Consider the following 13,595-nt stretch of genomic DNA (forward strand, 5'->3'; position numbering starts at 1 on the left):
AAACCCCCCCCCAGTGCTAGGGTGAAATACGCTTTTAGCTACAACTCTCCAGAGTAGCCGTGTTGCAGGGACACGCTGTGATTTCCAGCGCTAAACAGGAGTCTTCATTACAGCCTCTTCCTTCACGGGCAACGTTCACCGGGGCAGGGCCCACCTTAGGTGACAGCCACACGCCGGGCGCCTACTGCTGACCTGGTCCCAAGTTAATGCAACTTATAAACCGTCCTTTTAAACATCAGCCTGAACAAGCGTTTTACAGTTGAAATACAGTCCAACACCCGCCCACTGCCCAACCACGCTGCAGAAGCTATCCTGGATGTGACAGCAGGCGAGCCGAGCGGCCCGGCACAACGATGAGGTGATGAGAGCAGCGCGCAGGCGTAGCCCCGCCCCTTTGCCCCCGCCCGCCAATCGGTGGCGCAGGGGCTTGCGGCGGGGAGCTTCCGTCCCGCGCCGTGCCGTACCTTGCCGTGGCGGCCGGGACGGGGAGCCGTGGGTATGGCGGCCACCGTTGGTCGCATATTGCGGCTGGGAGGCCGTTGGAGCGCGGCGGCGCCGGGCGGGCCGCGAGCCCAGGTGAGACCCGGCCCGGGCCCTTCTCGCCGCCCCGTTGTGCGGAGCCCACCCGGCTCAGCCAAGTTGCGGACGGTTCCGTGCGGCGGCAGGTGGCGGGTGGCGCGGGAGGGGCGGAGCGCGAGTGTCCCTGCCGGGGTGACAATGTGGAGGCCTCGGTTGGGCCGGGACGTTGTGCTGCTCTGGTCCCGGGCCCTGCCCCCTGGCCGGAGGGGCTGCGGCCTAGCGGGCGCCGGCGGAGCCGGCGCCGAGAGGAAACGACGTTGGGGAGGGCGAGAGCCGGCGCCGCGTTTCCGGTCGGCCCTGCCGTGAGTCGAGCTTATCTTTCTTGATGGAAAGCGTAGTTAAGACCTGATTTATTACGTATGTATCTAGAACTAACAGGGCAGTGCATAGGCTAAAGCCACCACAAAGTTGAAGTATCAGAGAATGGTTTGGGGGTTGGAAGGTACCTTAAAACTCATCTAGTTCCAAGCCTCCTGCCATGGGCAGGGACACCTTCCACTAGACCAGATAGTAATATTTTAGGTTGATCACCTTGAATTGTGTTTGTTCAGCATGTTGGAAATGAACTCTTCAGTTCCTGTAACAGAGAGAGGAATGTGCTCCACAAGTATTTTAACTTACGATTAGATGGTGTTACCCCTTTGATTTTAGAGAGACTGGTGTTCAGCTGATTGATGTTTAATTAAAAAACTTGGTTGCGGTCAGTATTGAGGACAGCCACTCTGTTTGTGCAGTGGTATTTGATACACCTGTATGTATATTTAATCAGTCACCAGCAAGTGAGTAAAAAGGCATGCTGGTAACACTTTCAAATGACAGAGTAATTTAGGATAATAAGGGCTGAAGAACTGTTCGGTGACAGAACTAAACCAAGCTGTGGGGTAACAGAAGATAGATGCAGTAAGGAAATGAAAGGTAATACTGGAAGGAGCAATTTGACCTGTTTATATTGGTTACTTCTAGATTAACTTTATCCATTAGGGATAAAGACTTGGTGCCCATCTGGGTAGCTCTTTATACAGCACAGATACATGTGCTTAAGTTGTGCATGGAATGAGAAACAGAGTAAGTCTGAAAATATTCTAACATTTGATTCCATTCTCAGTTGGAATAGTTGGTGTTGTTTTGGTTATCCTGTATCAAAGGTATGATTATGACAATAACTTAGTTTTCCTGGCAGGCACCTGCTTGAGTTTGAAAAGGATTTTTATTGTAAATAAGGAAATGATCTTGAAAGAGGAGTCACTGTAGAAGGCAGGGCTCAAAGTGGCCGTGAGAGATCATTTGTCTACTCCTCTCACCTTCCCCCTCCCTCCCCCCCCCCCCCCCCGAAGTGGGGGTGGTATCGGTACCTAAGTCTGTAGTTGTATGCAGATCATCTAACTGTAAATGAAAGGAAACAAAGCTAGAGAGGAACTTTTTCCTAAGAACAAGTAGTGATAGGACGAGGGGGAATGGCTTTAAGCTGAAAGAGGATGTGTAAGGAGGAGGCTCTTCACTGTGAGGATGGTGAGGCAGGCACTGAACAGGTTGCCCAGAGAAGTTGTGGCTGCCTCATCCCTGCAAGTGTTCAAGGGAGGTTAGACAGGGCTCGGAGCAACCTGGTCTAGTGGAAAGTGTCCCTGCCGTGGCAGGGGGGTTGGAACTGTGTGGTCTTTAAGGTCCAACCCAAAATTCTGTGATATTAAGGGATCTAATGGGAGGCAGGGCCCAGGAGACTTTAGAAACTTTTCCTTCATTGGATGTAGTTAACCTGTGGAACTCTTTTGAGGATGTTTAGGAAGCTAAGCATTTATATGAATACAAAAAGCCACTTGAGAAAACTTGGAAGAAAATTCCACTGAGGGCTGTTAAAAGCCAGGTATCAGAATGTCTTTGAACTGCAGATTGCTGGAAACTGGGGAAGAGTCCTGGGAAAATGGTCAGTACCTGTTTGTCCTCTTGTTCTGCCTTTGATATGGGTTGCTGTTGAGTACAGGGCAATAAGTTGATGCACTCTTGTTCTCATCTGCAATAACCATTTCTCACATTAACCACTTACCTGCCCTTACTGTTGGGGAACTTTTTTTATGATGTTGATCCTAAAAATCTCTTGCTGGAGTTTAGTTCATTACTTCTTGTCTATCTTAGTGGGGGAAACAGTTTAATTTCTTGGGGATTTTTTTTGTTGGTTTTTTTTTTTTTTTATTTATTTGAAAGTGTCTCACTTTGAGAGAGAAAGTGGGAGAGAAACTTTGTAATTCCAGTCCGCTTAGCCTTGACTAAACAACAGGTTTAGTCTCTTGTTCTAATAAGCATATTGCAGAGATTTAGCACAATTTCTAAAGAGAAAAAAGAAAGATCTAGCTTAGTTGCTGTTAGTCACTTTTGATGTGATTGAATAGCTATTCTCAGAAGATTTCAGAGTACCATATGTGCTACTTAATTTGGTTGGGTCAGGTACCTTATCTAAATCTCTGTAGATGGTATATGTACTGGTACCAGAAAGAGATGGAAGCACTTCGGTGACTGTCTTTCAGAGCTACATACTGGGAATGGAGTAGCTTTTTCTGCAGTTGTTAACTAAGCTAGAGTTGCAGAGCCTGTTGGTGTTTAATAACTTGTGCCTCAAAACAACTGTATCTAAATTCTGTTCCCAGTTATGCACATCTGACCACTTGCCATGTATCCATACATTTAGAGCTGTCATTTATTTCCATAGTATATAGTATAAGCAAACCTTAATATGCAGGTTTGGTCAAATATGCACAGAAAGTAGATTTTCTGGGTGGGGGAGATGCAGTTTTACAGTTACCTCTCAAGAGGCTTTATTTTGAGAAGTTTCTTCTGATTAAATACTTTGTGAAACTGGTTATAAAAAGTAATATAGAATCATTTATGCATATTTGCTGACACCTTGTGATACTTTCTGAAGTGTTTTACAGAATGCTTCTTAAAATATAGCCCTGATTCTGATTCACTTAATTATTTCATAGGCTGACTGAAATCTGAGATTATGTAAATATTGTTTAAGTAAATAAATTAAAACACATTTTTGTAAAACAGTACACTAGAAAGCAGAAAGTCACCTATTGAATGAAATGTAATTCTTTAGAAACTCAGGATGGGTCTGAGCATTTACATTCTGTATGATTGCTACATAATACATGTTTTTTCTTGTGCAACAAGTGACTAGAAGACCACTGTTAGTATCTTGTCTGCTGAGTTTAGCAGCACTAACTGTGTGCTGTGGATACAGGGCAGCTTTTGTCCTGCATGCTGATGTGGTTCTACCACTCCAGTTCCACATCTCTTACAGAAACTCTCTCCCAAGGATAACTTTTTGGTACAAATTTGTGCGCTCTGTGAATTTGGAAAAGGCAATGGTTAATGTGTGCCAGCTTAGAGCATAGAAGCAGCATGAAACCGGTGCAACTGCATGTGTGCCATATCATCTGATGTCATCTTTTGTCTCTGTAACTATCTGTTGTTGTCAAACGGATGATGTTTCTCTTGACTTAAAGCCTCCTGTCTCTGATTCCCCTTTCCTTGCATTCCAAAAATATAGGAAGCTTGATCCCTCTGTTAGTGATTTGTGTTGATGTTATATCTATATAACTCTAGTGAAGCAAAATCAACAGGACAAGTAAAAGGTTCCTAGTTATTTATCTTCTTGGAAAAAATAGGTTCAAGAAGTTGAAGTTGTCTGAAAATGCCTTTTTCTTTTCCTAAGGCAAATTTTATGTAAGCTGATTTTCCATATATTTATAGTCTCTCTTAAAAATCGGGATTTGCCAAGCTGTTTTAATGCTAGGTTGCTTGGGAAGGAGTTGGGAGGGGAGGGTTAGTACCATGGAGTTGCATCCAGAAGTAAAGGCTTTCCCTTCTCCCCTGTTCTGGCAGAGTCTGTTGTTTCAGGGCTACTGTTAATAACAATTATTATTATAAAAATTGTGAGGCTGCTATTTGCAGTAATGCTTTATGAAACACATAAGAAGTGAATGCAAGCTTCTAGAAAGCAGAGGAGACACTTTCTTGTTTGACTGAAATGCCAGAAGCATTTAGCTGCGCTTTGCAGTTCTTGCCTGTACCACCCATGAAATAGTACTCTTATCCCAGAAGAGGTACCCAATGCAGTAGATATTAATTTGCATAAGAGGCTGTTTTCTAATTATGAACAGTTTGTGTGTCCAGGGACTTTTGATTAGTGATGAATTGAAACCAGGGAAGAATATGAATAGCTGGAGGGAAGGAGGACAAAAATGAGAAAATTACAATAGAAATTGACAGGACTAAGATGAAAGCAGTCTTTTTTAAAGTATTCCATTTAAAGCATAGCAGAGAGAAAGCAATTTTGGGCCACATAATAAGGAATCATATGTTCATTAAAAGGAATTACAAATAATTAGTTACTATTAAGACAAGTAAGACAGAAGATGAATGGAGTTATTTCCTGAGGAGTGACTAGGAGAGAAGAATAGGGAATGTGCGGGCATACCTCCGCTTTCCAAGGAAATCACCAGAGCCTTGCCTGTGAAAAATGTGTACATTTTAAATTTTGATTGTTTTTATGTTAATTCTGTATATGTTAATGTAACCTCACAAAAAACATGAATTAAAAAAGGGGGGGGGGGGGGCAAACCAGGACTAGGATTGCATATAATACATATAAACTGTGGAGAAACAGATCAACAGCAGGCTCTTCAGCACCAAATTCTGCCTTGGAGCTGTTTTTAGATGTTTTCTGGCAGAGGTATTGGTTACTTTTCTGAGGAACATACCTTGGGGGGCATATCTTTATCTATGTCAGGTTGCAAAACCATAGAAGGTCAGTTCTTTTCATATCATATGACCTTGTTATTCCAAGATTACTTTGCCAGCTGTGTCAAACCTTATTGAATTCATAGGGCTGATCCTGCAGCACAGGCATGTACTGTACTAGATTTAGGGCAGGATATTGTAGTCTTTATTCCAAACTGAAATTTTAAGTAGAGTTGTTAGGTTTTTGTGTATTGAAGCTGGAAACACTCCTGGACAGGTAATTTTATCTGTAGTAGCTTTACAGCTATTTACAGTGTTTGATCAGTCCATCTTGGGCTGCAAGGTGTCCAAAATACCAGCCAGGCTCTGTGAAAGTACAAGAATAGCTGTGTTTCATTTCCTGCTCATGTAGGTCTTGACTATGTAATAGAGGGCACCCAAAGCTTCTAGTCACAGGAGAAGTTCATGCAAGGTAACTCATATTACTAACAGAAGGTGTAAGTTTGATCCACTTTTGTTTGTCTTGCAAATATATCTATCTAATCTTGTTTTAATTGACATGTATAATTTTAGTTACAGCTGGGTTTGAAGATTACGTTGTATTAGTTACAGGAAGATAGCAAGTATTTTATGCTGCTCATATTAACTTAACTTGGAATGGGAAAAATCCATCAAAATGGTCAGCATGTCTAAATTGTGATCTGGAGAAGATGATTCTTGGGACCTGGAGAACATTGAATTGTTTCAAGTACTAGCTTTATTCTGTTCCTCATGAGGACCCTAACTAGTTTGCTTTGTTGTGTTTGAGTTTTAACGTTTGGCTAAATGCAGACTGGGGCTGCAGCTTCAGGAACACAGAGGCAATTTAGTAATTTGCTGAATGGAAATGAAGGTAATGGGAGGACTACTCCTCTACTTCCTTGCTCCGAGTTATGTGCGGTTCAGCCACCTCATGTCAGCTTTGTCCCTTCTCAGAGCCTTTGAATTGCTTGGACCTAACCAGCTCAGCTAAGGACTGGCCACTCACTGGGAGGGAACAGAAATTCTGCCACACGTAGGGACCTGAGCTGCCTTGCAAACGAAGTCTGAGTGTCAGAAATGGTGCAGGGCAAGTGAAGGGAATGGAGGAAAGAATGCTGGTAAGGGCAGACTATAGGGTGGGCTCACTCTGTGTTATGAAATGGCACTGCCTGCTCGCAAAGCCAGGCTGTGTCATGTTGAAGGAGCTGGAGAGAAGTGTTTCAGAGTACTGTGTTGTGAACACAACTGGGCATTTTTCTGATTCAGAAGTGATTCTTTTCCTGTCTTTGCTTTTCTGTTCCACACAGCTTTTCACTTGTAATTCCTTCCCTCCTCCCTCCCACAGAAGACCACACAAATAATCAGTTCTCATTCAGTTTGTGGAATAATTAAGCTGCAGAGGACTTTAATACTAACGTTGGAGAGACAAAATAGCGCATAATATTGGCAATAGGCCAGAATTGGGACATTATAGATAGCTATGTCAGTGAAGCTCCTGTTTGTCTGGCTTAGCGCTTGATTGAAATCAGTCATCTTAACTACTGATTGTCTTGATAGAAGAAAAGACAAACCTGTATCCCACAAAGATCAAATGACTTCTGAGCTGGAGTGATGCTCAATAGTATTCGTGGTGAGACCTACTAGTTTTCTGATTGTTCTGCTCGAGATGGTGAAATAGCTTAAGAACTATTCTGGCACTGTAAACAAGGAAGGAGCACTCCATAACCTTTCCAGAGCCTTTAGCAGCATTTGTACAGCCATGGACTTCTGAAAGCCACTATAGAGCTGCCCCACAGATTATTTTCATACTTTGTTATGGGATGGCTATAGGTTAAGGCAAAACTTGTGTATTTACTGATAGATTTTTATCTGAAGACTGCGTCTCTTGGACAGTGCTATGTTTTGCTTCTGCTGGATGTTCCTGACATATGATACATTTCTTTCCATCAGAAAAATCTTCAGAGGTAGTTATAATGTGTGAAAATGTGAACTTTTAGAATGTGTTTATCTGTTTATGGGCATTAAACAATTGGAAGAAAATGGTTTCATGAGTAACACTGCTTTATCTAACTTATTACAACAGTGTGTTGAATCTTGTTATAGGTATGAATGGCTTGTTATACTATTCATGTTATTTAGAGCTCACTGTGCCAAAAATATAAAATAAATATCTTTTTCTTTTTTTTTTTTTTTTTTTTTTGGGTGTGTGTTTTAGGTGTTAAGGCTAATCTATACCACTAAAGCAGTGCAGACAAAAAATGTAGGAGCCTCAGGACCTGAAAAGTACACAGAGGAATTTATTAAAAAACAGATTGAAGAGTTCAACCTAGGAAAGAGACATTTAGCCAACATGATGGGAGAAGATCCAGAAACTTTTACCCAAGAGGATATTGATGTAAGTACAGTTGCTCTGTTGGAGAAGTAATTTACTGTAGAGTTTCAGATATTGAAAGCACTTTACTTCAGCATGAGCCCCTCAGCTTTCTGTGAATTTTAATCAAACTGTCAGAATAAGAAAGAATGCTACTATACATTGCAAACATTGTGACTGTGAATAGAGATTCTACCCCTGCTACCATGTGAGGTCAGACATCATAGTATAGAGCTGTATACCATATCTTGCTAAAACACAGTAGGTTCTTTTTGAAAGTACTAATGGATAATACCCTTGATCTGAGGTTATAAGAGGCACTGTAAAGATTTGTGTAGCACTTTGAAACATTTACCCACAGTTTGACCTGCTGTGTATGTTTAGGTCGGGTTTTCTTGTATGGTACTGTAGTTGTGGTAATGCAAATTAAATTTTATAGGATGTTTTACAACTAACACTCTGGTTTAGCTTGGAGATTTTAATACAGACTTGAATTTAAACTCATATCAGTAGTTCCAAACATACTATTTTACTGCCATTTCCTTTGACAACTGATGGATGGGTGGCCTCCTCTTTCTCTGTGTCATTTAAGCTCATGTAGATATGCTCCCTTTCACTTAGAAAAATGTTTTGTTACATGGATTTTTTTAAATTTTTTGTGTCCCACCTGGTCTTCACTTCTGTCTTGTTTTATGACTCATCAGAGGTAGGGAGGAGAAATGTCATTTGGTGACATTCACTCTTAGGTGAAGCTGCGTGAAGTCTCATGGATGAAGCTTTCTCTGTATAGCAGCAGCACTGTTACTATAGCCATGGCAGCACAGTATATCAGCAGGGCCCTTGGGGTAGACATAGTAACGCAGTATGTGCAAAATAAGAGGTGTGTGTGGTTTAGCTTTTTCAGGGTGAGGAGTTTTTTGCCTCTCTCAGTGGCAAGATTCTGTCAGCATAGCTGTGTCCACACAAGAGGTCTTGACAGCATGCTTGTGCCAAGAAAGAACTAAGTCTGTAGGTGGTGATACAGGCTGATTTCAAATACATTTGACAGGCTTCAAAACTTAAGTTTTGAAAACTTCTTCAAAAATACACAGTAGAGACACACAGTTACTGGCCTGCTGAGAAAAAGGCTGAAATGACACTTGAGTTTTATAAGATACCAGAGACTCCGTAAGGGAAGCTTGACTCCAAGTCACAAATCCGTAGGAAATCAAGCTTTATGAGTACAAAGCTTTGCTCTGATACTGTGGCTACTTTCATTCAGAATTGTAGATGTCACTTTGCTCTTCTACGGAGAAGTGCCAATGCAGAGACTATTACAGTCTTGGTGTAGAGTTGATAAGGTCCTGTCAGCAGTAAAAGTATTCATCGAGCCATCTGGGTCAGCAGTAATAGCAGCCTGTTTCTTTACATTGGCTTTGTTATTTCTGTACAGCCAATAGAAGTTTATTTTCCTGTATTTTTCAGATGTTCTTTTCTTACCTTTAATGATATTTAGCTTTTTGAGTTACTTTCTCGTATTCATGCACAGAGCTGCCACCAGAATACCTCCCATGTTAGTACAGTACGATGCTGCTGCTAGTAGTTCTGTTTGCTTGCCCAAAAAGCTGATAGTAGGAGAATGCATCAGTCTGCAGTCCAGCTTCCTTCCTTGATAGGGTCTAGGGAGAAGGCTTACAGATGGCTTACAAGACTGCAAGAAATTGAAAATGACCCGATCTAAGTAGTGGTTTCTTCTTTATGAATCCACAACACTGGTAGTTTGCAAAAAATTAACTGAGCTTCATCATTAGTAAAAGCAGATACGTTTCTAGAAACAAGTTTTTACAAATGCAGTGCGGGTGACAGGTATGGGACTGCTTTACACTCTATTTCTGAAAAGATGGAGAATTGGAGTCAAAAGAATAATGTTTTGTTTGGTGTTACCAAGTATCTGTGGTACATATTTAATTTCTTTGTGTTCTATCAGGTGTTGGAAAATAATTAGTGTGTGTAATAGTGTCTGCTATGCATAATTAAATTTCTGTTATAAAAATATAAAAGCTGCTTAAGCACTGGCAAGAGAATTATCAAGCTTTACATTTCATAGTAATAATTCTTTCTCATGAGTGCTTATATACCTCCATGTCTTCTACTGTTAATCAGCCTGTGCAGTGTATTTCTAAAGTAGACATCACAGGATTCTGTTCTTCACTGGAGTTTTAGGTATAGCTTAGTAAAAGCTAAACCTTGTGAAGTTTTAAGCAGGAAAATAAGTTGACTTACTTGCTAATCCTTCTGGATGTTGTGGAAGCAGAATTGCCTCATACAGATGCTTTTATTTAGGAATGAAAAGTTAAGCTGTGCATTGCAACTGTATTTCTGGAAGAGAAAAAAAAAATCCAGCAAATTGATATATAACTCTGCAGAAGTCTACCAATTGCTTTTTAATTGGTATTATAGACCTTACTCTGAAGCTAGGATGTTTTATTCTCGTATGTGTGAATATGTGCTATGAAGTTTTTCTAATTGATTTGCTTTGCCCATTCCATTTGATGTATCATTTTTCACAATATTTCATAATTTGTGCTCATTTCTAATGAACAGAGTCGTTAGGACAGGCATGTCTAAGTACAACTGACAGCTAACATTAGGTGCCAGATGCAGTTTATAAAGCTATGTAGAACTGCAGAGAACAGTTTAAATAAATTAGCACCTGTACATTAGTCTCACTTGCTGGTAATTTATAAGCGAATCAGTAGAGATGACATTTAGGTAAGTCATTGATCAAGTTAACAGCTGCATACCCACTGCCCAGCTGGGATAACTAATTAATAGAGATTACAGTCCTGACCTGGTGCTTTTCCCCAGTTGAGTCTGTAATCCTTTAATTTTGTGATTTAACTTTAACTTATGGTTATAGTGAATAGCCCACCTTCATTTTCCACTGTCAGTTCTATTCTACTTTAAAGCCCAGAAATCGAAGTAAGATTAATACACAAAAAGCATCTTAATCTTCATGACCTATTTATATCCCAGTATTTTTATTATTCATTTTTATGCAGTCACTAAATGCTTTCCCAGATGTGAGCTCATCATAAAGCAATACTCTTTCCACATAAGAGTTAGTAAAACTCGAAAGCAAGAGATCTGTGCTCATTTTCTCTTGTTGTCTGCCCTATGACCTATTATTCCATCTGCTTGACAACAATTTGAATCTAAAATACGTGTTTATCTTCACTAGCATATATATTGTTGCAATACTATCAGTAAGGTTGTTAACTATGAAAATGTTAAATGTGGAAAAACTTCATTCCTCATAGGGTATAGTTTTGTTTAATGAATGAAGACTTTAATAAAAAGTTGGTTGTATTCAGTTGCTTTTAAAAGTGGTTCAGCACATCTGATTTCTAAATAACATTCAAATTTTAGTAACACAGTGTTAGAAATGAATGAATATTGACATATGTGAAATGTCAGAAACATTATTCAGGACAAAATGCAAATGCATGCCTGCAAGAAGTGTGTTGTCCAGCATTGTCCTTACAAGAAATACTGGATTATTTTAAATTGTTGAAGCTAGAATGCTCTTTTCAACATTTTTGTTTTCCAGCGGAGCCGAATTATGCATTAGTATTTTCTTGCTTCTGTTTCAAAGTCCATCTGAATTAATGACTGCTGTATTCTTTTCTTTCAGCTCCTTTTTTATATTGACCAGCGTTTTGAAAAGTTGAAATGAAGATGGGAATAATGACTGTTTCTTTCAACAGGTTTTTTCGTATTTTTGTGCTGTGTAAGCTCAGGACAAGATGTTAATTTTTGTTTTGGAATTATTAGTATAAAAGTAATGTAATAAAAAAGGTGGGGTTTTTTTCATATAATGCTAGCATTTCTTATTTCCTCAAGTGATGGGTTTAAAATGATATATCACTGTGAAGTTGAAATTTCTTTCTGTCTAAACCAGAACTTGGATAAAGTGATGAGTAATTGGGTGGTTTCAGTAAATGTTAGTAGTTAACTCTTAGAGAAGCATTTTTGTTTTATAAGGCAAACTTAGGTGTGTCATGGATTTTTTTGGGTTTTTTTTAATCTTTGTTAAATAAATAAAACCATTTCAGAGTTAACATTTCATGTCCCATTCTTTTATTCACTCATGTTTCTGCCTCAAATATTCTGGATTTTGGAGGCTGAAAAGTTTTAAAGTATACTGCTAGTCTTGTTAGAAAGGAAAACAGCTGTTCCAGCAAACATCTCAGTCTGAGAAATGCTGAAGTACAGAGGCTAAATAACGTGATTCAAGAGGCAAGGTTTAAGAAGAGAAGTGGCTCTTGTGTGATCAAGTTGAGGAGTAGAAGAAGCTGAAACAGCTATTGCTCAGGTGTTTCATTAAGCGTGATGGTGTAAAGTGTCACTTCTCGCTTCAGTGTTTTGATGATTAAAGTTTCGTGTATATTTAAAAAAGAATGAGCTGGATTCTTGAGTCCCCTTCCAAAAAGGATGCTGTTGCAAGGGAACCCCAGGAAAGAGGTTTGATTTTTTGTTTTTTCTTTTTCTTTCTTTCCTTGTTCTCTACAAAATACCTTTTCTCACTGGGTGTTACTTAGATAACTATCTTTGCACAGAATTAAAGCAGTGAGTATCAGTGGAATGTTTTGAGCTGTAGATTCAACAAAAGTATGGGAAGACACTTGGGCAAGATTGATTTGCCCTGCCAAACCTCTCCTCCTTATGGCAGGTTATTTAAGGACTGAACTGTTTCAGTCTCCTTCCCCTATCCCAGCATGACTCAGCCAACTCTATTTGAATTAAAGTATTGAATTCTTCATTTCTCGAGACTTAAGGAAAAAATAAAAGTAACCCTTGTTGACCCAGCTGAGCTTATTTAATTCAGTTAGTCTGATGTTTGAAGAAGTGAATGAACAAAACTTCTTGGCTTGCAGATAGGTAGGAATGGAAGGAGGATCAGAAGTCAGAATGTGCAACATGTAGTGCTGGAAAGATTATTTAATGCATTGGTTTGCATGTTTGAAGGACTGCCGGATATGTATTTATTTAATAAGGATGGAAGCTTGTTCTCATTATTCAGACTGGCTTGAATTCAAACTTAAAGCTGCAGGTGAAAGACATTGTGGTCCTGTGGGCAGTATATAGACTCAGTCTGTCCCTCAACAGGTGAGGATATAATAGGATTCCTTTCAGTTTGTTACAGGAATGTTAAGTTCACCAGCACAGTTTAAGAAATGTCTGAAGTAAACCATGTTTTTACTAACATGTATTCTTTATTATCTGCTATTTTTAAAGGTATGACTGAATTTCCGGTCCCTCTTCCTCTCGTGTAGATTACTATTAGAGTTTTAAAACACACACTTTTAAATCCCAAAAGGAAATGGCTATTTTTTTTAGTAACTCACAGCAGAAGCAGGCTGTACCTTTTGCATCTTTTTCCAGTAGTTTGTGTAATGATTTTTGGAAACGCTATTTTAGCACTAGGTATCAGGATTTTTAATTGGGTTTCTGCTGAAAATAATTATGGATGTTTCTTTTTTGAAGGTTGTGTTTTATTTCCAAAGACAGTGGTAACAGTGTGATTTGACAAATGGAATTGTGAAATAGCAGTTCTGAACCTGTGGAGGCTAGAGTAGAGTGAATGAACCTTGCATAGCTGAAATGAAGAACATAGTTCTTGGTCATGTTCAGCACGACATTTCTTTTCTCATCGAGAGTTCAAGTCAAATTAAGCACTAAAAGGAGGATATGGGCCATGACCCTTAAGCTGAAAACCACTCCTGGAATGGAAGACTGCAGCTAAACCTGAAAGGCTTCTTGAGAACTTTACTGCTAGCATTTAAAACCTTGATTATAAAGTTTTAAGAGGGTCATTCACCTGCTTCTTGTATGTTCAGGAAAA

At 39.7% G+C, this 13,595-nt stretch overlaps 1 protein-coding gene across 3 annotated transcripts in view; it reads left to right on the forward strand.

Annotated features, from left to right (window-relative positions):
• The first annotated feature begins 398 nt into the window (after window positions 1-398).
• Window positions 399-13,595, forward strand: part of MRPS9 (mitochondrial ribosomal protein S9) — a 34,558-nt gene continuing 21,361 nt past the window's right edge. For all 3 annotated transcript variants that reach the window (XR_013956463.1, XM_080613797.1, XM_080613798.1), the window contains exons 1-2: window positions 399-576; window positions 7,556-7,735. Coding sequence is in view for 2 of the 3 variants with exons in the window: in XM_080613797.1 (XP_080469923.1) it covers window positions 499-576; window positions 7,556-7,735 (258 nt within the window). In the remaining variant the exon portion in view is untranslated. The remainder of the gene's footprint in view (window positions 577-7,555; window positions 7,736-13,595) is intronic.

The sequence above is a fragment of the Psittacula echo genome (assembly GCF_963264785.1).
Source record: "Psittacula echo genome assembly, chromosome: 3".
NCBI classification, from domain to species: Eukaryota; Metazoa; Chordata; class Aves; order Psittaciformes; family Psittacidae; genus Psittacula; species Psittacula echo.